At 56.1% G+C, this 26277-nt stretch overlaps 1 protein-coding gene across 2 annotated transcripts; it reads right to left on the bottom strand.

Annotated features, from left to right (window-relative positions):
* Positions 1-1441: 1441 nt before the first annotated feature.
* Positions 1442-25841, bottom strand: Clptm1 (CLPTM1 regulator of GABA type A receptor forward trafficking). Of its 2 annotated transcripts, none has more exons than XM_070001204.1 (14): positions 25365-25468; positions 17894-18006; positions 14782-14905; positions 13851-14009; positions 12629-12746; positions 6281-6366; positions 5640-5760; positions 5093-5337; positions 4818-4911; positions 3531-3721; positions 3168-3263; positions 2760-2895; positions 2238-2405; positions 1442-2135 (listed from the first exon to the last, which is right to left on the bottom strand). In XM_070001204.1, the coding sequence occupies exons 1-14, from the start codon at positions 25437-25439 to the stop codon at positions 1870-1872; spliced, it is 1992 nt and encodes a 663-aa protein (XP_069857305.1). In that variant the 5' UTR covers positions 25440-25468; the 3' UTR covers positions 1442-1869. The 2 variants fall into 2 exon arrangements, with proteins under 2 accessions (XP_069857305.1, XP_069857304.1); XM_070001203.1 differs by lacking the exon at positions 25365-25468 and adding an exon at positions 25760-25841 and having other exon boundaries at positions 1747-2135.
* Positions 25842-26277: the final 436 nt, after the last annotated feature.

Consider the following 26277-nt stretch of genomic DNA (forward strand, 5'->3'; position numbering starts at 1 on the left):
TAGTAAACCACCAGAAATCAAGTGGCTCAAGTGGTAGAGTGCTTGCTTTGAGCTGAAGAGCTCACAAACAGCGCCCAGGCTGAGTTCAAGCCCCAAAACCAACAAAAACAAACAAATAAATAAAAGCCAGAGTTCCAGGCCTGTAGGGTGAAGGGGACATTGAGTCACATGAAGTTCAACATACTGAACCACATGGAGTGCTTCCCCCTACCTAGACGTCTTTGTTGTCTGCATCTCAGTCAGTCTGCAGGTGCACAAGTGCAGGCTATTTACGGAGGGCCACACCACTGATGTCAGCCATTGTAAGCACTTTGTAAACATGCTTTACAGGTACTGGGGACAAGGTAGCCAACAAGACAGGCCTAGGACCGTTAGAGGCAGTGAGAACCCAGAATGGGCAGCATTGTCATGAGCAAGTGCACAGAGGACTAAGGGGGTCAGGGAGGGCATGGGGCATGGGGGAAGGACCTCAGGTACGAGGAGCTGAGCATGTGCACTCAGCATGGTCCAGAAAGGAACAGCATGGCTGGCACAGAGGTGAGACAGCAAGTTGTAGGAGTTAAGAAGCCTCCACGCACGGCACTGGTGGCTCACGCCTGTCATCCTAGCTACTCAGGTGGATGAGATCTAAGGATCACGTGATTCAAAGCCAGACTGTGCAGGAAAGGCCACAAAACTCTTATCTCCAATAAACCATCAAAAAACCGGAATTGGCATTGTAGCTCAAGTGGTAGAGTGCTCGCCTTGAGCTGAAGAGCTAAGGAACAGTGCTCAGGCCCAGAGTTCAAGCCCCATGACCGACAAAAAAACAAAAAACAAAAAAAGAAGCTTCTAGCTTCCCATCCCTTAGGAGCTTGGGCACTTCTGAGGTACCCCAAGTTTAGGAGGGCTAAGCTTATACTTTATAGAGAGAGCCATGGAGGAAGTTGGGCTGGGCTCTCCAGAAGGGAGGAGGAGCCTGCCCCAATGGAAGACTCGAGCGATTGTGGGGCACCAAGGGCTTTGGGAAAGGCTGGCGCAGAGTGGGGTCGTGGGAGACCACCATCCCTCAAGGGCCTCCGGCTGTACGCGGTGGGGGAGGATGGCGGGAGGAGCCTGGAAGCCCCTGGCGTGGTCCTAGCTCAGGGTCTCTTCCCTCGGGGTGTCCCCTCTCCCCTCTGCCAAGCGCAGGAAGTCCCCTGGCTCTGGGGATTCATGTGGGAAGGCAGCAGGGCCCACTGAGTCTTGGGCGTCCTAGGCCTGGGCGGAACCCACTGCAGCAGTGCGCATGCGCGGCTCTGCCCAAGCCCGATGCCAGGCCAGAAGGCTCGAGCGGGCCATCTGACCCTACATGGGGTCCCCACCAGTCCTTTCTCTAGGGCCAGGAGAGCCTGTGGTCCCTGTACCCGGCCCCCAAACTGCTATGCAGGCGGCAGGAAGGAGGAGGAGCGCAGAGGTCAAGTTTTAAGTTAAACACCCATATGAATTTATTAAATCCAGACTGTTAAAGGGCGGCGGTCTGGGAGGAGGGGTGGTGGGGACGAGGGATAAGACGATGGATGACCGCAGGTGGCCCACAGCCGGCCCGGCCCCTCCCCCGACGGGCCCCCCCCCTCGGCAGCGCCTGTCAGCTTCCCCATGATTTCAGATGGTACTGGGCTGGCAGGGCGATGGCTGGAAACACACAGGACAGACAGACAGACAGACGGCGCCTCCGCACACAGCCAAACCCTGGCCTCCCCGGCCCCACCTCGCGTGCTGGGCCCTGGCCTAAGGGGCCTCCCACTGGCCCGGCCTGATCTGTCCGGGGAGAGGGCGGTAGGGAGGAGAGGCGAGGGGCCGGGAGGCGGGTGGTGTCACCAGGAGCTGCAGAGGACGAGGACGGAGCGGCTAATCCTTTTTCTTGTCCTCTGCTGGCTTTGGAGGGGTGTCCTGGGGCTCGCTGGCAGAGCCGGCCCCTGGAGTGGGCTTGGCAGGCAGGGCTGTGGCCTCCTCCCTGGCACTGGCAGTGGTGGCCGTGCTGGGGACAGGGGTGAGGGCACCTGCTGCCGTGGAGGCCTGGGCTACGTCCTCTCCACTCATGCCAAACTCGTTCACGCGGGTGGGGTCGACGCGGTAGATCCACCGTTGGTAGAGGTAGATGAAGAAGACCACGTCTGCGGGAGGCACCCACGAACGCACGTGTGAGTGTGCAAGCCCCTTGCCCACTGGGGCCCGAGTCCACCCATCTTCCCACCCGGGATGCGGGGGGGTCTCACCGTCCCGCAGGCAGCCGATCCGGTACATGACGGGCATCTTGATGACGAAGGCAAACAGGTCATCAATGAAGGTGTTGAGGGCTTTATAGGTGAGCATGCGCCATGGCAAATGGGCCACAGACTTGAGCTTGTAGTTGATGAAGAGCTGGGGTGTCATGGTGATGAAGCCTGCCATGATGGAAGACACAAGGGAGGAATCCCTGAGCCCTGAGCTTCCCTCCCCCCACCCATACCCTGCCTACCTCAGGGCCTTTGCATGTGCTCTGCCCTCTGACGCTGAGCCTCAGCTGAAAGGTCCTCTTAGGAGATGCCGCCCAGCCCCTCTCAGACACCCCACGCGTGGCCCCTCACTGCCCTCCTCCCTCGCTCTGACCACCTGGCTGTGTTTGCTGGCTCCCCTGCAGGTACACTGCTCCTCTGGGGACAGGAACGTGCCCTGCTCCTCCTGCAAGCCCTTCCTGACCCCCGTCGGGGCCAGGCGCCCCTCCTGGCTCCCCTGGTCCCCGCGGCTGCAGGGCGCACCGAAGGTCAGCAGGAAGCCGTAGAGCATGCTGAGCACCCACGAGTACCAGCCCTTGTGCTCCAGGTACAGCAGGCTGTAGACGGCGTAGCAGCCCAGCAGCGGGAAGAGGATCCACGACAGGTACCGGAACGCCATCTGCGGGGCCGCGGGACAGGCTGGGACCAGCTCCACAGGCCTGCCCGGCACTCTGCTCCCCACCTTCACCCGCCACACCTGGTACGCCACGGTAGGGGAATTTCCCGGTGGCCCTGGGAACTCTGGACTTGGCCAGGAGGTAGACATGGCAGGGAGGGGACAGAGGGTGTGACATGGGCCCTAGAGGGGAAGCCTGGGTACTGGCAGGCAGAGGGCCCAGCGGGGTGCCGGGGGTGCAGGGGGAGTGGGGCGGGGGGCATGCAGACACTCACGTCATCGTACACTTTGGTGGAGGACTCGATGTAGGTGGACTTGTCCTTAAAGGTTGGGCAGGGGAAGATGCCCGCCAACCGGTGCTCCCGGTCAAGCTGTGAAAGGGATGGAGGTCAGCTGGCAGGAAGGGGGGCGGGCGGTAGAGGGGACACGAGACCCTGCCTGAACAACCCCCTTCCCCTGTGCCAGCCCCGCCCTGCGCCTGCCTGCTCTTCCCAGTTCCCTGCCCTATGCATGACCCAAAAAATCCCCTGGTGTGAAATCCCCTAGGGCTTGGGGCGAGGCCGGCGTCGGGAAACCCCAGGGGTGCAGCTGGCCAGACGACCCTTCCCCACCGCCCCTGCCCCCCAGAGCGCACTCACCCGCACGTCCATGACCTTGGTGATCTTCCAGAGGTCGATGAGGACTCCGATAAAGACGCTGACCTGGACCACAAAGTTGGTCTCGTTGTCCAGGATGTAGAGGAGAACCACGAAGGACTGGAACACGCCGAAGAAGACGGAGCGCACCGACAGCCCCTCCAGGGACTGCCGGCTGTTCCAGAACTGGATGTCTGCAGAGGGGTCAGATGTTAGCCAGGCAGGACCCCTGCAGTCCCCGCGCGGGACTGGGACACCCAGCACCCCACATCTAGGGATGAGCTTGGCAGTCCACAGCCAGTGCCTACCACAGAAGCGGCCTCCATGGCCCTGTGGCCTGGGCTGGCATAGCCCAGACACGCTGGGTCTGTGTCACAGCATGCCCTCCCTACCCCCGCCACTCCTGACATGAGGAAACTAACCCTCGGACCTCCATGGGATGAGCCCTATGCTCTGACTACTACTCAGACAGCCTGGGCAACAGACCCAAGGCCACAGCCATCTGATGCGCTGGCGGGCGGTGGGCCGGGACTACCAGGAAGCCCACACACAGGGCCTGGCCTCCAGAGGCAAAGCTGGGCAGGTGACACATGGCCGCCCTCTAATCCCAGCGCTTGGCATCCCATCCCCCACCCCAACCCCCACTTGATGCACCCCTAGTCCTGATGAGAAAGAAAGGACTGAGACGGCGCCTGGGGAGGTGGAGGGTGTGACCCTGGCCAAATGGCTCCTGGGGTCTCGCTTTCATCAGAACAGAGACCTGGCTGCAGAGGGCTTTCGTGACCCCTTGGTTCGCATGTGCGTGCTCGGTGATCAGGACGATGCCTGGCTGGGGGCTCCTGCAAGGCACACGGCCTCCCTCCCTGACCTCTGCCTCCGGTTCCTCAGGCTGTGGCTGAGGGCCCTGCGCAGTCCCTGGCCTGGGCCACTCACCCCCAGCATGGTGGGCCCTTCAGGGGACAGAGCTGGCCTGCAGGGGCCTCCCCAACAGGCAGCCTGCCAGGCGGGGTGCAGGAACCGCTCCGGGGCTTCCCTGCTCCTGGCCCTGGAGTTCCCCGGCCCAGTTTCCTGGTGGTGCCACCCTGGCCTCGGCCCCAGCTGCGGGCCCAGCCCTTCTCACCTCCGTACCCGGTGCCGGGCAGTGTGGGGTTGAGAAGTTGGGAACCGCTGTCCCCACCCGCCCCGCTCACCAGGCCTCCAGAGAATAAAGCCAAGACCCCACGTAGGGGGTGGGCATGTTGGGGGGAGGGGGCGTGAGGCCTCTCCCCGTCCCCAAGGTCCCAAACTTACCATTCTTGAAGGCCAGGAACTCGAAGACGCTGTGCACGATGGACACGATGATGGTGAGCGCCAGCAGGTAGGGGTTGGTCTCCAGGAGGGCAACCTGGAGGAGGGGCACAAGCACGGTCAGCCAGCTTGGACCCCCTCTCCCCCACGATGGGGAAGGCGGACAGGACAGAAGGGAGACGTGTGCAGAGAGCGTGCACGTGTGCGCCCGCATGCACGGCTCAGGGACGAAGGGGTGGTGGAGGCACCAAGTTCACACGGTGTCAGGCAGCGCCCACCTTCACTGAATCCTGCTCCTCATCAGACTGCTCGTACAGCTCGTCACCCAGGAAGTTCCAGGGCGACTTGGTGCTCTGCGCAGCATAGAGCTGCCAGCGCCACAGCGAGAGTGGGCAGAAGGACACGCGCAGCGGCAGGCTGGCCAGGCTCTCGTTGATGGGGTAGTAGTCCTTCTGCAGGTTCCAGTAGTCGTTGAAGTAGATGATGGGGTAGTAATCGCCACTTACTGCGTCGAACTTCACGTCTGCAGGGCAGCGGGCGGGGCAGCGGTCAGCCCACCGGGCACTGGGCTGGGCCACGGCCCGCAGAAGGGCTGGAGCTCAGTACAGGGGCCCAGGGGACCGCAGGAGGCCACAGTGGCTCGGCCTCCTCAGAGAATGCCAGTGACCCGGAGCTCAGTGACCCCTGCCTGCACACCAACGGGGACAAAGGACCCACCCAAGAACAGACGGAGTGGGACAGGGTAGGGGCGCAGGAGGGTGGAGACCTCACAAGGCCTCGCAGGGAGAGACGGGGTCCCCAGAAGCTGCACAGGGCTGGGCTTACACTGGTCCAGCGGTGGGGGCACATTGCCCTTCACCCAGGGCGTGTGGTCATCCACGATGTTGATGGTGATGTTGGGGTGCCAATGGGAGATGACTTCCACGGGCCCATAGTCCTCGGCCCTCTGTGGGGAGACAGGGCACACGTTGGGTCTCAGGGGCAGATATACCCTTGGGTGTTCGCGCACTCCTGATGGCGCTCAGGACACCACGGGTAGGGCTCGGCCCTGAGCCCAGCACCTGGCTGGCCCAATGTGTCTTCACTCCACCAGCCAGGGCTCTCCTCTCCACACAGAGCAGGAGGGGGAGGACCAGGGAGGACAGGGTAGGGTTGGTGCCCTACATGGGGACACCCAAGAAGGAAGGGGCCTCCAGTCTCCGTGATGCCCACCAGGAAAGCAGCCCATGCTTGGAAGCCTTCCCTGGGCCTCCAATGGGCTGGCTCCCTGGGCATGGGCCCGCCCCACCACTTCCTGCTAGGGGACATCTTTCAATGGGATGGGGGTAAGACCCACATCTCAGGGCTGGCTGATCCAGAGCCTGGCCTGACCTTTCCCATAGCCACCTCACTTGACCAGGCCCATTCAGGGCTCCATGGCACCTGTGCCTGCCAGCCCAGGATCCTTGCATCCCACAGCAGCTCACCTTGATCATTTCTGGGTCAGCCTCAGTCTCTCCTGTGAGCAGGTTCTTGGTCTTCTGGAACCGCCGGCGCTTGTATTTGTTGATCACTGAGGAAGGGGCAAGGGCGGGGATGGGGTGAGGCCACCAGCAGGTCCCCTGGCCTCCTCCCCGACCCCAACCCTTGCCACCCATTCCCTGTCTCTACTGGATGCCACCACCCACCCAGCCACAACAAGTAAGCCCATCTCAGCAGCTCAAAGGAGGGCGCCACCCCTCCCAACTCCGGTCTCCCCTGATGACTGCGCTTACCTCCTTACTGGCCTCCTACTACCCATTTGCTTTTGTTTTGGGTTTTTTTTTGTTTTTTGAGATCTGGCAATACAGTTCCAGACTGGTCTGGAACTCATGATCTCCCAGCTTCAGCCTCCTGAATGCTGGGATTACAGGTGTATACTGCTGCACGTAGCTCAAAGAATTCTTTTTTTTTTTTTTTTTTTTGGGGGGGGTCCAGTCGTGGGCCTGAACTCTGGGCCTGGGCGCTGTCCCTCAGCTCTTCAGCTCAAGGCTAGCACTCTACCACTTGAGCCACAGTGCCACTTCCGGCTTTTTTTTTCTGCTTATGTGGAACTGAGGAATGGAACCCAGGGCCTCAGGCATGCAAGGCAAACGCTCTACCACTGAGCCACCTTCCCAGCCCTCAAAGAATTCTTTTTATGCGAACATCTTCTACTCCCCATGTCCCACACATCCCCTCCCTCCCTCTTCTCTCATCCGCTCACCCTGGGCCTCCAGTCAGGCGACCCTGGCCCCCTGTCACACATCCCCTGCCATTGCCACCTGCCTGCAGGTTCCCAGTCAGCTGCCCCTTCTGCCACATGCTGCCAGCCCTCCTGCTCGGCAGCTGTAAGTCCTGCCACCCCAGCCCTGGGCACTGGCTACTCAGCCACGGTCTCCTCGGCCAGTGGCAGGAGGGAGCCTATCATTAGCATTGAGCAATGCGAGCACAGGTTCACACACAGCCCATCCAACACAAGACCACGGTGGGGTTCTGGATAGGGCCTAGAGCCACCACCGCCATGAGAAAACCCCCAACCACAAATGCAGCTCACTTCCTCTGGGAAAGGCCGGGCTGCCCACAGCCCCAGCCCCTGCGCTTCTCCCAGTCTGTGATGCTGGGAGGAAAACTGCCTGGCCATGCACAGGAGATGAGGGATAGAGAGCTAGCCAGGAGCGAGGCTCAAGTCCTAAGGGGTCTCCCACAAGCTAAAGGACAGTGGTAACATCACTGCCCTGCGCCTGCTGCCAACCCCACCCTGCTGTTACTTTTTCTTTCTTCTGATCAGCTGTGGGGCTTTATCTCAGGGCCTGGTTGCTGTCCCTGGGCTCTTCCACTCAAGGCTAGTGCTCTCTCACTTTGAGCCACGTGTAGTTTTCTGGTAGCTAACTGGAGATAAGAGCCTCAGCCTTTCCTACCCCAGCTGGCTTTGAACTGGGATCCTCAGATCTCAGCCTCTTGAGTACAGGATTATAGGCATGAGCCACGAGCATCGGACTCCACTGTTTCTCTTACTATGAGCTTGTTTGTAACCAGCACCCTTTGAGAATCAACACCAGGGACCTGTTCTGCGGAGACTCAGGAGAGGAAGAGGGGGTCCTGACTCATGTGGGGGTGGGTGGGACTAAGATGGGTCTGGCTCCCTTGCAGGTCACAGCCCCTTTTTCTTTTTCTTTTTTTTTGGGGGGGTCTGGTCATGGGGCCTGAACTCTGGGCCTGGGCGCTGTCCCTCAGCTCTTCAGCACAAGGCTAGCGCTCTACCACCTGAGCCACAACACCACTTCCGGCTTTTTTCTTTTTGCTTATGTGGTGCTGAGGAATCAAACCCAGGGCCTCATGCATGCAAGGCAAGCGCTCTACCACTAAGCCACCTTCCCAGCCCCCCATTTTCTTATTTATTTATTCTTTTTTTTTTGGGGGGGTGGGTCTGTTGTGGGTCTTGAACTCTGGGCCTGGGTGCTGTCCCTCAGCTCTTCAGCTCAAGGCTAGCACTCTACCACTTGAGCCATAGCACCACTTCCAGTTTTCTAGTGGTTTCCAGGAGATGAGATAAGAGTCTCATGGGGGGGGGGGGCGCCTGGGAAGGTGGCTCAGTGGTAGAGCGCTTGCCTTGCATGCCTGAGGCCCTGGGTTTGATTCCTCAACACTACATAAGCAAAAAGAAAAAAGCCGGCAGTGGCGCTGTGGCTCAAATGGTAGAGCGCTAGCCTTGAGCTGAAGAGCTGAGGGACAGTGCCCAGGCCCAGAGTTCAGGCCCCACAACCGCCCTCCCCCCACAAAAAAGAGTCTCATGGAACTTCCCGCCTGGGCTGGCTTTGAACTGCGATCCTCAGATCTCAGCCTCCTAAGTAGCTAGGATTACAGGTGTGAGCTACTGGTGGCTGGCTACTCACTTTTTTTTTTTTTTTTTTTTTAATTCACTCATTCAGACAGCACTGGGGATTGAACTCAGGACCTTGTACTCACTAGGAAGTGTTCTATCACCAAGCCCCACCTCCAGCCCTACTAAAATCGTGGCTGGTGCAAGCAGAAGCATGCTGGAGTGGGACACACACACAACTCTGAATCCTGAGCCTAAAAAGGAAAGGGGGAAGGGGGAAGGGAGAAGGGGGAAGGGAAGGAAGCACATTCACCCGTGTCTGGAACCATGTGGAATGGAAGCACAGCTGAGCTCAGAGCAGCCCACAGCCGTCCCTGCACACTGCCTAGGACGGCGCTGCCCACAGAGGCCCCTGGACTGTCTCCCAGCAGGGTCCTCACCGCCTACTGACCGCCTGCAGGGAGGGGCTGCATCTGATCACTCTCGCTACCCCCCTGCTGCGCCTAGGGCCCCACTTTGAGGCTGTGACCTTTCCAGGTTCACAGGCCCAACCTTCTTACAGACCACACTGCCACCTGTCACCCAGAGGGACTCAAGGAAATGTCACAAAAGGCCAGGCAAGTACAGAGATGACAATTAACCTTATGAAAACTGGGAAGTTGGGTGGGAAAAGAAAGTAATCTGCTTCACTGTGTGGGTCAGACATGCCCAACAGCCATATACGCAACAGCACTCAAGAGCCAAACACCACTTGCTGGGCATCAGCTCACACCTGTTATCCCAGCCATTCAGGAGGCTGAGATCTGAGGATCACAGTTCAAAGCCAGCGTGGACATCAAAGTCCATGAGACTTTTTTTGCCAGTCCTGGGGCTTGAACTCAGGGCCTAGGCTCTGTCCATGAGCTTTTTTTGCTCAAGGCTAGTATTCTACTACTTGAGCCACAGTGTCATTTCTGGCTTTTTCTGTGTATGTGGTACTGAGGAATCAAATCCAGGACTTCATGTATCCAAGGCAAGCACTCTACCACTAAGCCACATTCCCAGCCTCGTAAGACTCTTTTGGTCCCCTGCTCCCCCTCGCCTTTTTTGTTGTTGTTGTTGTTAAGTTATGGGGCTTGAACTCTGGGCCTGGGCGCTGTCTCTCAGTTCCAGCCCAAGGCTAGTGCTCCACCACTTGTGCCACAGTGCCACTTCTGGCTTTTTCTGTGTTTGTGGTGCTGAGAAATCGAACCCAGGGCCTCATGTATGAAAGGCAAGCACTTTACCACTAAGCTAGATTCCCAACCCTGCCATAAGACTCTTATTTCCCATTAACCAGCAAAAAAAGCTGGACAGAAGTACATCTCAAGTGGAAGTGCCAGCTATGAGCAAGAAAGGCTAGTGAGCACTTGATGCCCTGCCAGTACCGGCCCCAAAACTTCTACAAAAAACACTGAGGAAAAAGCCGGGCGCTGGTGGCTCACGCCTATAATCCTAGCTACTCAGGAGGCTGAGATCTGAGGATCGCAGTTCAAAGCCAGCCCGGGCAGGAGAGACCGTGAGACTCCTATCTCCAATAAACCACCAGAAAACCGGAAGTGGCGCTGTAGCTCAAGTGGTGGAGCGCTCGCCTTGAGCTGAGGGACAGCGCCCAGGCCCAGAGTTCAAGCCCCACGACTGACAAAAAACAAACAAACAAACAAACAAACAAAAAAACACTAAGGAGACTTCAAGTGTAGCCTGGGGAGGGGGAGGGAGAGACACAAACCATGGGTTCATTCAACCTTCCATACCAGAGAGGAAAAAAGGAACAAAGAAGGGCGCCCAGTGGCTCACGTCTATAATCCCAGCTACCCAGGAATCTGAGATCTGAGGGTGGTGGTTCAAAGCCTGTCTGTGCAGGAAAATATGTAAAACTCTTATCTCTAGCTACCAGAAAAATCAGAAGTGGAACTGTGGCTCAAAGTGGTAGTGAGCAAAAAAGCTCAGTGACAGCCCCCAGGCCCTGAGTTCAAGCCCTACTACCAACCCAGAAAGAAAAAAAGAAAAAAGAAAAAGAAAAAAGCAAGGTATAGTGAATATCTGAAATCCCAAAACTCGTGAGGCTAAAAACAAGAGGATCTTGAGTTCTAGGTCAGCCTAGCCTACACAGTGAGACACTCAATAAATAAAACATTTAAACATTGTTTGAATTTTTTGTTTGCTGGTCATGGGACTTGAACTCTGGGCCTGGGTGCTGTCCCTCAGCTCTTCAGCTCAAGGCTAGTGCGCTACCACTTAAGCAACAGTGCCATTTCTGGTTTTCCGGTGGTTTATTGGAGGTAAAGAGTTTCATGGTGGGCTGGGAAGGTGGCTCAGTGGTAGAGCGCTTGCCTTGCATGCTCAAGGCCCTGGGTTCGATTCCTCAGCACCATATAAGCAAAAAAGAAAAAAACTGGAAGTGGCGCTGTGGCTCAGGTGGTAGAACGCTAGCCTTGAGCTGAAGAGCTAGCTGAAGGACAGCACCCAGGCCCAGAGTTCAGGCCCCACGACCGGACCAAAAAAAAAAAGCTTCATGGCCTTTCCAGCCCAAGTGGGCTTTGAACCGTGATCCTCAGATCTCAGCCTCCTGAGTGGCTAGGATTACAGGTGTGAGCCACCAGTGCCTGACTTGTTTGAATTTTTTTTTTTTTTTTGGTCAATCTCTGGGCTTGGGTGCTGTCCATGTACTCTTCAGCTCAAGGCAAGCACTCTACCGCTTGAGCCACAGCACCACTTCCAGCTTTCTAGTGGTTTATTGGAGATAAGAGTCTCACGGAGTTTCCTGCCCGGGCTGGCTTTGAACCGTGATCCTCAGATCTCACTCTCCTGAGTAGCTAGGATTACAGATGTGAGCCACCGGCACCTCGCTTTGTTTGAATTTTTTAAAAACCAGTATAGGGTTTTAACTCAAGGCCTTGTGCTTTACTTTTTTCTTATGTGGTGCTGAGGAATCGAACCCAGGGCTTCAGGCATACAAGGCAAGCGCTCTACCACTGAGCCACCTTCCCAGCAAGGCCTTGTGCTTTACCATTGACTTAAGCCTTTTCTACTTCTGTGCTATTATTTATCAGGTAGGGTGTTTTTTTGTTTTTAAACCAGTCCTGGGTCTTGAACTCAGGACTTGGGCACTGTCCCTGAGCTTCTTTTGCTCAAGGCTAGCACTCTTATCAATTTGAGTTACAGTGCCACTTCTGGTTTTTTCTGTGTATGTGGTACTGAGTAATCAAACTCAGGGCTTCATGTATGCTAGACAAGCACTCTACCACTAAGCCACCTTCCCAGCCCTCAGGTAGGGTCTTGAGTTTTTGCCTGGTTATGGCTTCAGCTTACAATCTCTTCAACCTTAAGTATAACAGGGACCACAGACATATGCTACGATGTACAGCCAGTTAGCTGAGATGGGATCTCAGTAGTTGTTTTTTTTTTTTGGTCGGTCGTGGGGCTTAAACTCTAGGCCTGGGCACTGTCCCTCAGCTCTTCAGCTCAAGGTGAGTGCTCTACCACTTGAGCTACAGCGCCACTTCCAGTTTTCTGGTGGTTTATTGGAGATAGGAGTCTCACAGTCTTTCCTGCCTGGGCTGGCTTTGAACCGTGATCCTCAGCTCTCAGCCTCCTGAGTAGCTAGGATTACAGGTGTGAGCCACCAGCGCCCAGTTCTCACCAGGTTTTTATTTGGGTTGGTCTGGAAGCTTGTCCTCCCAATCTCTACTTGTTGAATAGCTAGGATTACATATATGAGCACCACACATGGCCTAAACACTCAAGAGTTCAACTCATAGAAATTCCTGTGGGTTAGGAAACTCAGGAGCCAACACGTGGGCTTTGCTGACCTGGCAGGGTGTTTGCACTGTCAGCCCTCACATGAAACACAAGATTTACCAGACACTCAAGCAGACGCGGTGGTGAAGGCCCAGTTCCAGTGTGGCGTCCCTCTAACCATCCCAGCTCTGACCTGTTCACCCCTCTGGCCCAGGTCCCCATGAGAATGACTTACTCCGAGACATGTGGACTGTAGCGAGCCGGCGGTACAGGGCCTTTTGCCGGGGGTCTGGGTGGAAGCCGCTCTTGGTGAAGTAGACGTGGATGTAGATGGAGCCATTCTGCTGGACACTCTGTGGGGACAGGCGGCAGTGGGTGGGAGGCAGCCCGGGGCCGGCCGTGGGGGGGGGGGGGGGAGGGATTGGGCAGGCTTCAAGACCGCCCCACTGTGGCCAGGGCCATCCAGAGCCCCAAGTGTGGTCCCCGCAGTCCCCCGTTGTTCAGCAGATGCTCTGAGCTCTCAGGGCAGCCTCACCCATCCCAGTGAGCTAAGGTCACAGAACGCATGTGTCATCTGGCAAGGGGGTGGGTTGGGTGGGACCCCCATTTTGCTGCTGATGCACTGGGCTCTCTCCTAGGCTACCTCGCACTCCAGCCGTCCCAGGCAGCTCATCAGCTCGGCCTGCCTCCAGGAGCGCCACGCTCACAGACATGGAGGGGACAGGGAGGTGCCAAGCTGCCCTGGGCATGTGTGGAAGGCACAAGAGAACCCAAGCCCTCCTGGTGTGTTCTGCCACTGCCAGCGGCGCTGCAAGGCCTAGACCCTGCCTGTGACATCCACACAGACCCCCAGATTGAACGGAGTGCTTCCCAGTTCCAGGGAGCAGCTCCAGCTGTGGCCTGGCCTGATTTAACCGCCCCCCCAACTGTGCTCTCTATGACCACAAAGACAGAAGGAAGTGGCGGCCTCATTCCCAACAAGCTAAGGACAAGAGATGGGGGCTTAACCCAGGGGAGCTCCCAGAAAATGCCCCTCTCCCCTGTCAACTGATTTCTGCCAGGCCCCAGCTGGGCAGCAGTGGGGACCATGCAGCCCAGCGTCAAGCTCTTTTGGGGACAAGACTGCCACCGAAAACTGGGGTTCCAGTGTGGACGGAGCCATGCTGGGGACCCCTGACAACTGTGAGGGCAGGGAGATGACACTCAGGCAAGCCACAGGTGGAGGGCTTCCTGGGGGAGGCAGGGATTAAAGCTGAAGCTAGCAGGCCCGCAGCCAGAGAACTGCGTGTGAGGCCTTAGACCTTGGGAAAGGTGGCCACGCCCCCCACCCTCCCATTGGCTTCCTTGTGGTCAGCCCACTGGCAGCACACAAGCAACGCGAAGGAGCGTCCCGGGTGACGCAGGGGGCTCCCCAGGGTTACTGAGCTGGTGGCCCGCGGGGGGGCACCCCACCCCACCTGTGGGATGTCCAGCTCAGCAAAGTGCTCGTAGCAGCCGTCCGCATTTTCGCCGCTCGTCCAGTCGCCGTACACCAGGTCATGCTGCTCCCAGAACAGCGCCGATGTGGCATTGAAGTCCGTAAAGTGCTCGTGCTCCGAGATGTACACGTGCAGGTTCTGGGGGGGGGGGGGGTTGGGGGGGGTGAAGGTGGGGGCTCAGGGCTGCCGGGAAGAGGACCCTGGCCTTCTTCTACTCTCGCCCACTATTTGCCTTGCCATCAAAGAGCAAAGAAGGGACAGGGTGGGGCTCAAGGGCACAATGCCTGTCTAGCATGTGACCCTGGGATTCACCCCCCCAAAAAAGCACTGAGGAAAAAAAAATACCTTCAGAGTCAGGCGCCATGGCTCACACCTGTCATCCTAACTACTCAGGAGACTGAGGTAGGGGATCACAGCTGAGACCAGCCCGAGACGAATCTGAATGCTCAGAATTTAAGTCCCAATACCAGCATAAACAAAACCAAGCCCATAAGGATTAGAGACGTGGCTCGAGCATGAAGCCCTGAGTTCAAACCTCAGAACACCACCATCCTTCTCTCAAAAAACACCTAGAGTAGAGCTGCCCGCCAGGCAGAATGCAGGGGGAATGGAGCAAGGTGCCCTGACCTGGCCTCCATTGCTGGGAGCAGCCAAGGCTGGGACCCCCTACCTGCAAAGACCCAGCATGCTTTGCAAGCAAGCACCCCTGGACCCCGTTGTAACCGTTTTTAAACAAGGCAAAGCTTTTGCACCCTCCTCACCGCCCCCCCAAGGAGGTGCCCATTTCCTGCTGGCGTCCCTGCAGTAGTCACATCACAAGCTATGACAATTGGGGCTCCTCATTGATCCCCAAGCTGGACGCTGTCCTGACCACCCTCACCGCCCTCCCCTGGCCTCCCCACTGCAGTACCATTAAAGTGTCTTTGGGGAACAGGTTGCGGCTGGCGACACGTGGGGCTCCTCCGGGGCCCGTGTGGTCCTGAGGGGCCGGCCCTCGGCGGAACCAGCTGCTAATGGCCCAGATGATAAAGATCCTGAGAAGGAAAGAGCGAAGTGGTCAGGCCTCCCCTTCCTCTCCCCAGGCCTGACATGGGGTGTCCAGGAGAGACCCTGATATCACGGAGCCGCATGCAGGTCCCAGCTTGAGCCCTCTTTTCCAGGGTCCTCAGGGCAAAGCTGATGCTGGTTAATTTCAAGCCGGGCGCCCATAGCTTACACCTGTCAGCCTAGCTACTCAGGAGGCTGAGATCTGAGGATCATGGTTCAAAGCCAGCCTGGGCAGGAAAAGTCCGTGAAACTAGTCTTCAATAAACTACTCCAAAAAGCTGAAAGTGGTGTTGTGGCTCAAGTAGTGGTAGAGAGCAAAAAGCAGCTCAGGGACAGTGCCCAGATCAAGTTCTAGCCCTAGGATGGGCAAAAACAAAAAAGAAAAAGAAAAAAAACAAAAACAAACCTTCCAAGCTCAGCTGAAGCTGAGCTGTTGGGAGGACAGCAGTGAGTCACCAAGGGCTAGGTTTGAGCTTCTGGGTTTAGTGCTTTTTGTCTGCCACTGGGCTTTGAACTCAGGGCCCCGAGTTCACTACAGAGCCCAGGCTGGCCTCAAATTCATGCTGTTCCTGCTTTTGCCGGCAGTGCCCCCTTCCCCCAGTTGTCTGTCAGCAGGAAATGCCCCCTTGCACACACATGGGACATCGCTGCCGGAAGGGACATGAGTAGCACGTGCTTTACCCGTGTTAACCACGGTTCTCATCTCACCCCAGGGCCTGGGCATGGCTCCCCTAGCACTGCAGAACAGAAATAAAAACAAAAATGCTCTGGAATGGAAAAGTACCAGGAGTGAATGCCCAGGTGGGTAGGAGCTCCTGCCTGTGCCCGAATTGGTTGAGGCAGAATGAGGCATGGGGACATGCCTCGGCCTGTTGAAGCCCTGGGGTCCGGGGTCTCAAGGGCCATGGCCAGCTGAGCCATCTGCTGCTTCCCCAACGTGCCCCTGATGAGGGTGGCTGTCAAAGGGCTGGAGCCAGCGGTGCCTACAGCTCAGCACCTCCCAATTTATTAAAAACTCCAAGGGAGCGCTGGGAGCGGGGCGCCCACAGGTGGCGCTGTGCTTGTAGCAACGTCCCTGACAGGGGCCCTCCAGGACTCCCAGGGGCCAGTCCTCTGGAGAAGGGGGCCCTGCCTGTCCTTGCTTGGGGAACCACACAGAGGGCCCAGGGACACTCGCTTCCTGCGTGCCTGAAGGAGGCACACCCTCCTTTAAGCCTTTCCAATTTCTTTTCCTTTTTTTTTTTTGTTCTCGTTGTGCCAGTTGTGAGGCTTGAACTCAAGCCTGAGCACTACCCCTGAACTTTTTCACTCAAGGCTGGCACTCTACTACTTAAGCCACATCTCCACTTCTGACCTTTTGCTGGTTAACCGGAGATAAGAGTCTTATGGGCTTGCCTGCCTGGGCTGGCCTCAAACCACAATCCTCAGATCACAGCCTCCTCAGTAGCTAGGATGATAAGCGTCCAGCAATCAGTGTCTGGTAGGTTTTGACTTCTTTGAGCCAACAAAGACACAAACCCTCCTTCACACGCTGCTGCACCTGGTAGTGCACAACGGACATCCCAGCACGAAGGAGGCTGAAGCAGGAGGATCAGGAGTTCTGAGCCAACTTGAGCTATATAACAAGTTCGAGGGCTATGCAGGGAGATCGTCTCCAACAGACAAGACCTCTAGCGCTATGGGCAGTGAGTACCCACCTCACACCCACTTGGTGGCCTGGGCCTACAAGGTGAGGTAAGGCAGGGCTCTGATACTGCAGAGATTCCCCAGCTATACGGCTAAAGAAGACTGTCAGAGCCGGGCGCCAGCCCGGGGCAAGAAAGTCCGTGAGACTCTTATCTCCAATAAACCACTCAGAAAACTGGAAGTGGCGCTGTGGCTCAAGTGGTAGACACTCACCTTGAGCTGAAGAGCACAGGGTCAGCACCCAGGCCCAGAGTTCAAGCCCCACGACCACCAACCCAAAAAAAAAAAGAGCCGGGAGCTGGTGGCTCACGCCTGTAATCCTAGCTACTCAGGAGGCTGAGATCTGAGGATCGCAGTTCAAAGCCAGCCCGGGCAGGAGAGACCGTGAGACTCCTATCTCCAATAAACCACCAGAAAAACCGGAAGTGGCGCTGTAGCTCAAGTGGTAGAGCACTTGCCTTGAGCTGAAGAGCTGAGGGACAGCGCCCAGGCCCAGAGTTCAAGCCCCATGACGGACCAAAAAAAAAAAAAAAAAAAGAAGACTGTGAGGAGCAACAAGAGGTCAAAGGTGGGCACGCAGAGCTGCTTGGAGATGGTAAAAGCAAAGTGTGATCCCAGCATTCTGTGGGCTGCGGGCTCCACAGCTGAGAAGCTTGGGGCACACAGGGAAAGAAGACACGCAGCTTCTGGGGCTGAACACAGCGGGGAGCTGTGCTCTGGGGCTCCTGCACGACACTTGGAGGCCCAGGGACAGAGGGTGCAGCCCACACCTGAACGTGATGGGGAGCTACATTTTCTAGGTAAATTCGGGAACTCTACCTTGCAGTGGTTGGGAGTCACAGGGAGCGTGAACAGCGGGTGCTAGAAGCTGGGGACCAGGGGACAGGGTGTAAGGACTTTTCTCCAGCACCACACAATCACATTTAATTAAGTTCCATGTTGTAGTAGTACGTGCCTATAATCCTAGAGGAAGGAAGCTGAGGCAGGAGGATCAAGAATTTGAGGCTACAGGGCTGGGAAGGTGGCTCAGTGGTAGAGTGCTTGTCTTGTATGCATGAGACCCTGGGTTCCATTCCTCAGCACCACATAAGCAGAAGCTAGAAGTGGCGCTGTGGCTCAAGTGGTAGAGCGCTAGCCTTGAGCTGAAGAGCTGAGCAACAGTGCCCAGGCCCAGAGTTCAGGCCCAGGACTGACACACGCACACAAGCCAGAGATTAATTCATCATAGAACAAGCGAGCAGGTGCCCCCCCTTTGTCCCCATTTCCTCAAGGCCAGGGCACCCACTCACCTGAACAGCACGCCTTTGATAACCTGCCAGGCATTGGGCGCTGGCTGTGGTGGGGGATTCTGGGGCTGGGTCTCCGCCGGCGGGTCCCTCCCAATGCTGCCATTGCTGGTCACCTGGGGGGGGGGTGGACAAGGACAGGGTGAGGAGGGCAAGGGGACCTGGGAGCTGCCTTAGGCACCCCCAAGGGCCTGCCAGGCAGGGCCCATACAGAGCAAGATCAGCAGCTGACAAGGAGGAAGCTGAGTGCTTACGTCTTCCCTCAGGGAAAAGCAGTTACAGCACCTCTGCTGGGGACATGGAGCACCCACCCAGTCCTGCACCGCCCTTCTGGACAGACCGAGAACTGGCAGGCCAGAGGCAAGAGCCTGAGCAGCACCTGGCCAGCATGGAGTGTGAATCACAGCTCGCTGATGGGCTGTGCACACTCAGCCACTGCTCCCCAGGGCTGGGGCCTAGCAGAGGTGGCAACCGGGGACAACCAAAGGGTCCCTGGCCAGGGCCCACAGAGGCTGCTAGTCCAGTAGGTGGGACAGACACAAGGGACAGGGGCAGAGCAACACAGTGGGCGGTGCCCATGCTCTGCCACACCCACACCTTGGCCATACCAGCTCCATTCACAGCCTAGTACATGCAACTTGGAGAGGCCAGGTGTGGGAGGAGAGGGGGGCTTCCTCTGGAGTCCACAGCACATAGCACCTGGCTGCTCCCGAGGCTCTGCCCAGGATGCCAGGCCACCACCCTGCTGCCCTGCTGAGCCTAGCCATCATCCCACCCCACCACCAGAGAGCTCTGTCCTGCTACTTTCTGAAACGCACGGCCATGGAGGACAGCGAGGGACCAGGTGAATCAGACCATACCAGTCCTGTGCCCACAAGCCCTGGCGGCACAGCAACTTGGCCCAGGTTAGGAAAACATTGGAACCACGTGCACTGGAAACCTGTCCTTCACACATCCAAAACCCGCTTTCCCGCACACCTGCTGGGCTCCAGGCCCCAGCGCGGAGTCTAGAGGGAAGCAAAGCTGCACAGCAGAAAACAGGGTCATTAAAAGAAGAGAAATGGGGCTGGGAAGGTGGCTCAGTGGTAGAGTGCTTGCCTTGCATGCATGAGGCCCTGGGTTCAATCCCTCAGTACCACATAAGCAGAAAAAGCCGGAAGTGGCGCTGTGGCTCAAGTGGTAGAGCGCTGCTAGCCTTGAGCTAAGGAGCTGAGTGACAGCGTCCAGGCCCAGAGTTCAAGCCCCATGATCAACAGAAGAAAAAAAAAAAAAAGATGAGAAATGAAGCCAGGCCAGTGGCTCACATCTGTCATCCCAGCTAGTCAGAAGTCTGAGATCTAAGGATCATGGTTCGAAACAAGCCCAAGCAGGAAAGTCTGTGAGACTACTCAGAGAAGGCTAGAAGTGAAACTGTGGCTCAAGTGGTAGAGTGCTAGCCTTGAGAAAAAGCAGCTCAGAGACAGCACTTGGGCCTGAGTTCAAGCAACAGGACTGGCACACACACACACACACACACACACACACACACACACACACACACACACACACACACACACACACACACACACACACACACACACACACACACACACACACACACACGAAAAAGAGCAACGAGCCAGGCAATGTTAGCTTACACCTGAAATCCTAGCTACTCAGGATGCTGACATCTGAGGACTGTGGTTTGAAGTCAGCCTGGGCAGGAAAGTCCATTTGAAAAAATAGAGCAATGTAGCTGGGCTCAGTGGTGTACACCTGTAGTCTCAGAACTCAGGTGGTTCAGTCAGGAGGACCTGAAGTTCCAGGCCAGCCTGGGCTATGCAAAAAAAAAAAAAAGAAAAAAGAAAAAAGAAAAGGGAGGGGGGTAACAGAGCCAGTCACTATGGCCCACAACATAGCAAGATCCTATGATTAAAAAAAAATAAAGCTGGGCACTGGTGGCTCATATCTATCACTCTAGCTACTAAGGAGGCTGAGATCTGAGGATCACGGTTCAAAGCCAGCCCGAGCAGGAAAGTCTATGAGACTCTTCTCTCCAATTAACCACTGAGCTGTGGCTCAAAGTGGTACTAGCCTTGAGCAAGAGGTCAGGGACAGCTTCCACACCAAAAACAAAAAGAGGGAGGGGGAAGGGGGAATGTCAGGTGTTTTGGAAAACATGGTAGTTACTTTTTTGTTTTTTGGTCAGTTGTGGGCCTTGAATTCAGGGCCTAGGCACTGTCTTTGAGCTCTTTTGCTCAAGGGTAGTGCACTACCACTTTGAGACACAGCTCCACTTCTAGTTTTCTGGTAGTTCATTAGAGATAAGAGTCTTAAGGAGCCAGGTACTGGTGGGTCACGCCTGTAATCCTAGCTACACAGGAGACTGAGATCTGAGGATTGTGGTTCAAAGCCAGCGAAGGCAGGAAAGTCCAGAAGACTTTTTTTTTGTTGTTGGTTGTGAGGCTTAAACTCTGGGCCTGGGTGTTTTCCCTGTGCTCTTCAGCTCAAGGCAAGCACTCTACCGCTTGAGCCACAGCGCCACTCCCAGTTTTCTGGTGGTTAACTAGAGATAAAGAGTCTCACAGACTTTCTTGCCCGGGCTGGCTTTGAACCATGATCCTCAGATCTCAGCCTCCTTAGTAGCTAGGATTACAGGAGTGAGCCACTAGCACCCTGCCATAGGACTCTTATCTCCAATGAACCACTAGAAAATTGCAAGTGGCACTGTGGCTTAAAATTGGTAGAGCACGCTGGGCACTAGTGGCTCATGCCTGTCATCTCATCCTAGCTACTCAGGAGGCTGAGATCTGAGGATCGAAGTTCAAAGACAGCCAGGCAGGAAAATCCATTGATACTCTTATCTCCAATTAACCCCCCAAAACTGGAAGTCACTCTGTGGCTCAAGTGGTAGAGTGCTGGTGTTGAGCTGAAGAGCTCAGGGATAGCTCCCAGGCTGAGTTCAAACTCCACAACTGACAAAAAATAAAAAATTAAAAAAAATTAATTTGGTAGAGGGCTGGGAAGATGGCTCAGTGGTAGAGTGCTTGCCTTGCATGCATGAGGCCCTGGGTTTGATTCCTCAGTACCACATAAGCAGAAAAAACCAGAAGTGGAACTGTGGCTCAAGTAGTATAGCACTAGCCTTGAGTTGAAGAGCTGAGGGACAGCGCCCAGGCCCAGAGTTCAGGCACCACAACTGACAAAAAAGAAAATTGGTAGAATGCTAGCCTTGAGCAAAAGAGCTCAATGATAGGGCCCATACCCTGAGTTCAAGCCCCCAGCTGCCAAAAAGAAGTCTCATGGACTTTCTTGCCCAGGCTGGCTTTGAACCACAATCCTCAGATCTCAGCCTCATCAGTAGCTAGAATTACAGGGATGAGCCACCAGCATCCAGCAGCAGTTACTTCTTCCCAAGTTAAACTCCACTTACCATACAAACCAGCAAGCCAATCCCTCACAGCAAAACAGATCCATAATAAAGCTCCCGCACAAATGTTCACAGTAGTGACCAAAAGCTACAACCAGCCAAAATCCTGAATTGAATGGCAAATAAACCAGTGCCCAAAGAAAACTGCTCAGCCACAGAAGGGAACAGCAGGTCTCACGATCTTTTGCCCAGACACAAAAAAGATATGCGTGTTGTAAGAAAGTCTTAGAACCGGGGCTGGGAAGGTGGCTCAGTGGTAGAGCACTTGCCTTGCACGCATGAGGCCGTGGGTTCAATTCCTCAGCACCACATAAGAAAAAAGCCAGAAGTGGTGCTGTGGCTCAAGTGGTAGAGCGCTAGCCTTGAGCTGAAGAGCTGAGGGATAGCGCCCAGACCCAGAGTTCAGGCCCCACGACTGGACCCCCCCCCCCCCGAAAGAAAAAAAGAAAGTCTTTGAACCAAGCATGGTGACCCTACTTGTAATATGGAGATAGGACTGAAAGTTCAAGGTGGCCAGTGTGGGTAGCAGACCATCTCAAAAACAATATACAAAGATACTTGTGGCTCACGTCTCTAATCCTAGCTACTCAGAAGGCTGAGATCTGAGGAGCACAGTTCAAAGACAGCAGGGTAAGGAAAGTCCATGAGACTCTTATGTCCAATAAACCACCAAGCTTGAAGTGGTGCTCAAGTGGTAGAGCACTAGCCTTGAGAACAAAAGGTCAGGGACAGCACTCAGGCTGAGGCACCCCAAACCAACATGTAGAGCACTAGCACACAGGAGGCCCTGACTCCAACCTAGCTCAGGGATGAGTGAGGAATGACCAAGGGCTAATGGTGGTTATAGAGAAATTGCAGCATGTCCAGGCTCCTGAGTTCAACCCCAACACACACACACACACACACACACACACACACACACACACACACACACACACACACACACACACACACACACACACACACACACACACACACACACACACACACACGACACTTTCGGAAGAAACAAAACTTGTAATGCAGACAGTGACTGCAAAAGAAAATGAAGGGGAGAGATGGACAGTGGCTGGGCCTGTGGGGCCTTCACCCCAGGATTCAAACTGATGTGTGGTGAGCAGGTACAGCCATGTGGCAGCCATTGCCACAGTGGTCCCAGGCCTCAATAGCCCAAGTCAGGGAGCTGTGGATCCAGCAGGAACAGGAGCGCTAAGACTCAGGTCCTGAGGAGGAGAGGCCCGAGGGACCTGTGGAGACTCCACTGAGGTCGGTGGACCTTGGTCTTTACCACAGAGCCCAATGACATGCACCACCCCACATAGGCAACAACGGAAGAAAGGCCAGCATCCTAAGTTATACTGCAATGAAGATGCAACACTGTGGGCCAGCCCTTTCCCTCAGGACATGTAATCAGACATGGTGGTGCACACCTGCAATACTAGCACTCAGGAGTCTGCGATGGGAGGATGGAGAGGTTGAGGCCAGCCTAGACTACGTAGAAAACTCAAGGAAACCTGAACAGAGTCAATACCCTCTCAGAACATCAAAACCAGGGGCTTGCTGGGTGCCAGTGGCTCACATGTGTAAGCTTAGCTACCCAGGAGGCTAACATCTGAGGATCGAAGTTCAAAGCTAGCTTAGGCAGAAAAGTCCTTGAGACTCTTATCTCTAATTAAACACCCCAAAGGCCAGAAGTGGAGCTATGGCTCAACTGGTAAAGTGCTAGTCTTGAGCACAAAAGCTCAGGGACAGAGCCCAGGCTGGTTAGAGACCCAGGATCAGCACAAAACTTAAAAAAAAAAAGAAAGGAAAAGAAAAAGAAAAGTGCTGGAGGCATGGCTCACTGCGTTCAAAGCCCAATTTTACCACCAACAAAGAAACTAAAAAAGGGAGAGGCCAAGTGCCAGTGGCTCATGCCCGTAATCCTAGCTACTCAGGAAGCTGAGATCTGAGGATCTCAGTTTTCTGGGGCAGGAAAGTCTGAGAGACTCTTATCTCCTATAAACTACTCAGAAAAAAGCTGGAAGTAGTGTTGTAGCTCAAGTGGTAGAGCTCTAGCCTTGGGCAAAAAGAAGCTCAGGGGTAGAGCCAGGCCCCAGAATTTAAGTCCCAGGACTGGCAGAAAAACAAAACAAAACAAAACAAAGGAGGCAGGCTCAGAGTGGCTGAGCCTACTTTACTCCACTATTTCTTGTGCAGGGTGATTGTGCCCAGCAGGGCACACTTGGCAACTTCTGGAGAAGGGCTGTGTATGCTCACATGTAATGTATAGAGACCAGGGTGCTACTAGACATCCTAGGATGCACAGGACAGCTCCCCAACAAAGAACCAGCCAGTTCAAAATGTCAATAGTGTCCAGCTTGACAAATCCTCTCTAGACAAGAGTCAGCTCATGCAAGACCTTGATCTGCTTGAGGGGGGGGAAAAAAAAAAACTTGTACTTTATCCTGAAGGCCAAAGGATGAGCAAGGAAAGGTTTCAAGCACAGAGCTGGGACAAGGGATGATGGGATATGTGAGGCCTATCAAGCCAATCCAAAACCCTACCTGCTCTCTCCCACCACCCCCACCCCATAATCAACAGAAACTCACAGAAGGAAAAGATCTCCCTTCAGAGAGAATGCAAAGCCCCTGATGACAAGGCCTACAAGGTGAGTTCATACCAAAACAACATTAACCAACATTTCTACAGCCCAGACCATCCAGGTCACTTGCCCTGGGGTTCCTCACACACAATTTCCACCTTCCTGCCCTTCAAAGATGATTCCATATGCCCCTCCTTAGGCTCCCAGAATCCCTGCATCCAGACTTTTCTTACAACTCCAGTATTCCAAGATCATAACTCTGTTTACAAGGATGTCTCCTTATCCCACTCACTCTCCTTTCCGGCTAGGACATGCTGTGACTGAAGCCATCTTAGGGGCCCATTCATCACAGGGTTGGCTCTCCTATGCACTCTTCTGTTCACCCGCCTCCCCCTCCCTCCCCCCCCTCCCGTGGAGGGAGAACCCCAGGAAGAAATTTACCCAAGGTCACACACACACACACACACACACACACACACACACACACACACACACACACACACACACACACACACACACACACACACACACACACACACACACACACAGAGTCACTTCATGCTCCTCTTCCCAGCCCGCATTCCCCTCCCTGGAGCAGACTCCCACATGTCAGTGACAGCTCAGTGGGCAGGTCCCACAGCACCTTGCTGTCACCCCATCAATTCCCCAGATGCCTGCATGGTGTCTGGGTACCTCAGTCGGCAAGCTCTTGGAGAGAGGCCGGGGGGGGGGGGGTGAAAGTGTCTCTGATTATTTTAGGGGGGAGAGGGGGTCAGAAGTCATCAGTACCAGGACCACTTTAGGCTAGAAATTCCTATCACCCCCCCTCTTCCGGTGCAGACCACCCAAGGGTGTCAGCTTCCACATGAAATGGATGCCAAACTCAGCGACCTTCTTCTGCAAGCGCCTGGGGGTGGCTTGGACTCGGCTGCCAGTCTGTAAAATGGGTCTGTGTGGGGGGGGGGGGAGTTCATCTGATTTCATCCCCTTCCCCATCCCCCGCTACTCCCAATAACTACAACTCCCCGCTGGGCCCCAGCCTCACATCGCAGGGGCCCAGAGCGACACCCCAACCCCCCACCCCAGCGAGGCGCCAAGCCACTCAACCCAATGGTCTGGGGGGCGCCGAGCATCGCAGAGAGTCCGGAACCCCGGACACCGGGGGACGGACGGGGTCGACGTCCCCTCCGCGCCAGGCTCCCCGGCTCGAGCAAAGGGCCTGAGGCCACCAGGCGCGAGCGTCCGCGACCCCGAGAGCTCAACAGAGCCCCGTTTCCGCCACTGTCCGGGCCTCCCCGTACCCCCACGGCCGCGTCTGGGCCCCACCACTCAAGGTCCTCGTCCTCCCGTCCCCGGGCAAGGGCTCCCCCCCAGACACAATGCACCGGACGACGAGGAAAGGGGGACCGGGACACGCCCCACGCGAGGCTCCCCCCCGGGTGAGGAAGAACCCCCCCTCAGTCCCCTCTCGGCCTCCGTACCTGACCGGAGCCGGAGCCTCCCCCGGCTGCCACCACGGCGCTGCCGGCCCCGTCCGCCTCCTGCGCCGCCGCCATCTTCCCGCTCCGGGTCCCCGCCCCCGCCGCCAGTCCCGCCCCGTCCCCGACCGCGCCAGCGCGATCGCGCGAGATTTCACGGCCTATATCCGGCCGGAGAGAGAGAGAGAAAATAAAGAGGCTTAGCCACGCCTTCCGGAAAGGCCACTTCCGGTGGCGCTGGCCCCCGCCGGGCCACCGTAGCGCGTTGGTAGAAGAAAACGCGTACTGCGAAATCCCGTCACTTTCCGCGCCATTGGGGAGGGGAGGGGGGGCTCTCCTCACAAAATTGCTCCCCAGGAAAACGAAGCCGCCTGTTCGCGTGGGTGATCGGTCTCTACCCGCATGGCGCCGGGGTTGTTGGCCCGCCGGTTCTTTGAGTGTCTTTGTTCTTGTTTGAGGTCCGTTTCCATGACTCTTGAGCCTTCCCAGCCACCGTCGCTCCGCCCACCCGTCCTGTCCAGGCCACGCCCTCCCCGCGCGCCACGAACCTCGCCGGCCGCCGTCTGCGCGTGCGCGGACAGACCGTGCTGGTTTGCAGGCTGCGCGTGCGCGGACAGACCGTGCTGGTTTGTAGTCTGTGTGTGTCTGTGTCTCTCTCGCCCTCCCTCCCTCCCTCCCTCCCAACGCACCTAGTCACAAACTGACATTTCTTTGTCGGTCGTGGGTCCTGAACTCTGGGCCTGGACACTGTTCTTCAGCTCTTCAGCTCAAGGCTAAGCGCTCTACCACTTGAGCCACAGCGCCACTTCTGGTTTTCTGGTGGTTTATTGGAAATCGAGTCTCAGAAACTTTCCTGCCCGGGCTGGCTTTGAACCGCGATCCTCAAATCTCAGCCTCCTGAGTAGCTAGGATTACA

Source organism: Dipodomys merriami, unplaced genomic scaffold (assembly GCF_024711535.1).
Source record: "Dipodomys merriami isolate MVZ:Mamm:240054 unplaced genomic scaffold, mDipMer1.0.p SCAF_57, whole genome shotgun sequence".
NCBI lineage: Eukaryota > Metazoa > Chordata > Mammalia > Rodentia > Heteromyidae > Dipodomys > Dipodomys merriami.

Coding starts and splice junctions, on each gene's coding strand:
- Clptm1 (XM_070001204.1), bottom strand. CDS start 25,439: ATGGCGGCGGCGCAGGAGGCGGACGGGGCCGGCAGCGCCGTGGTGGCA. Junction 18,007..25,364: donor GAGGCTCCGGCTCCGGTCAG/GTACGGAGGCCG, acceptor CCCCCCCCCCAG/GTGACCAGCAATGGCAGCAT. Junction 3,264..3,530: donor CCAAGGTCATGGACGTGCGG/GTGAGTGCGCTC, acceptor TCCCTTTCACAG/CTTGACCGGGAGCACCGGTT.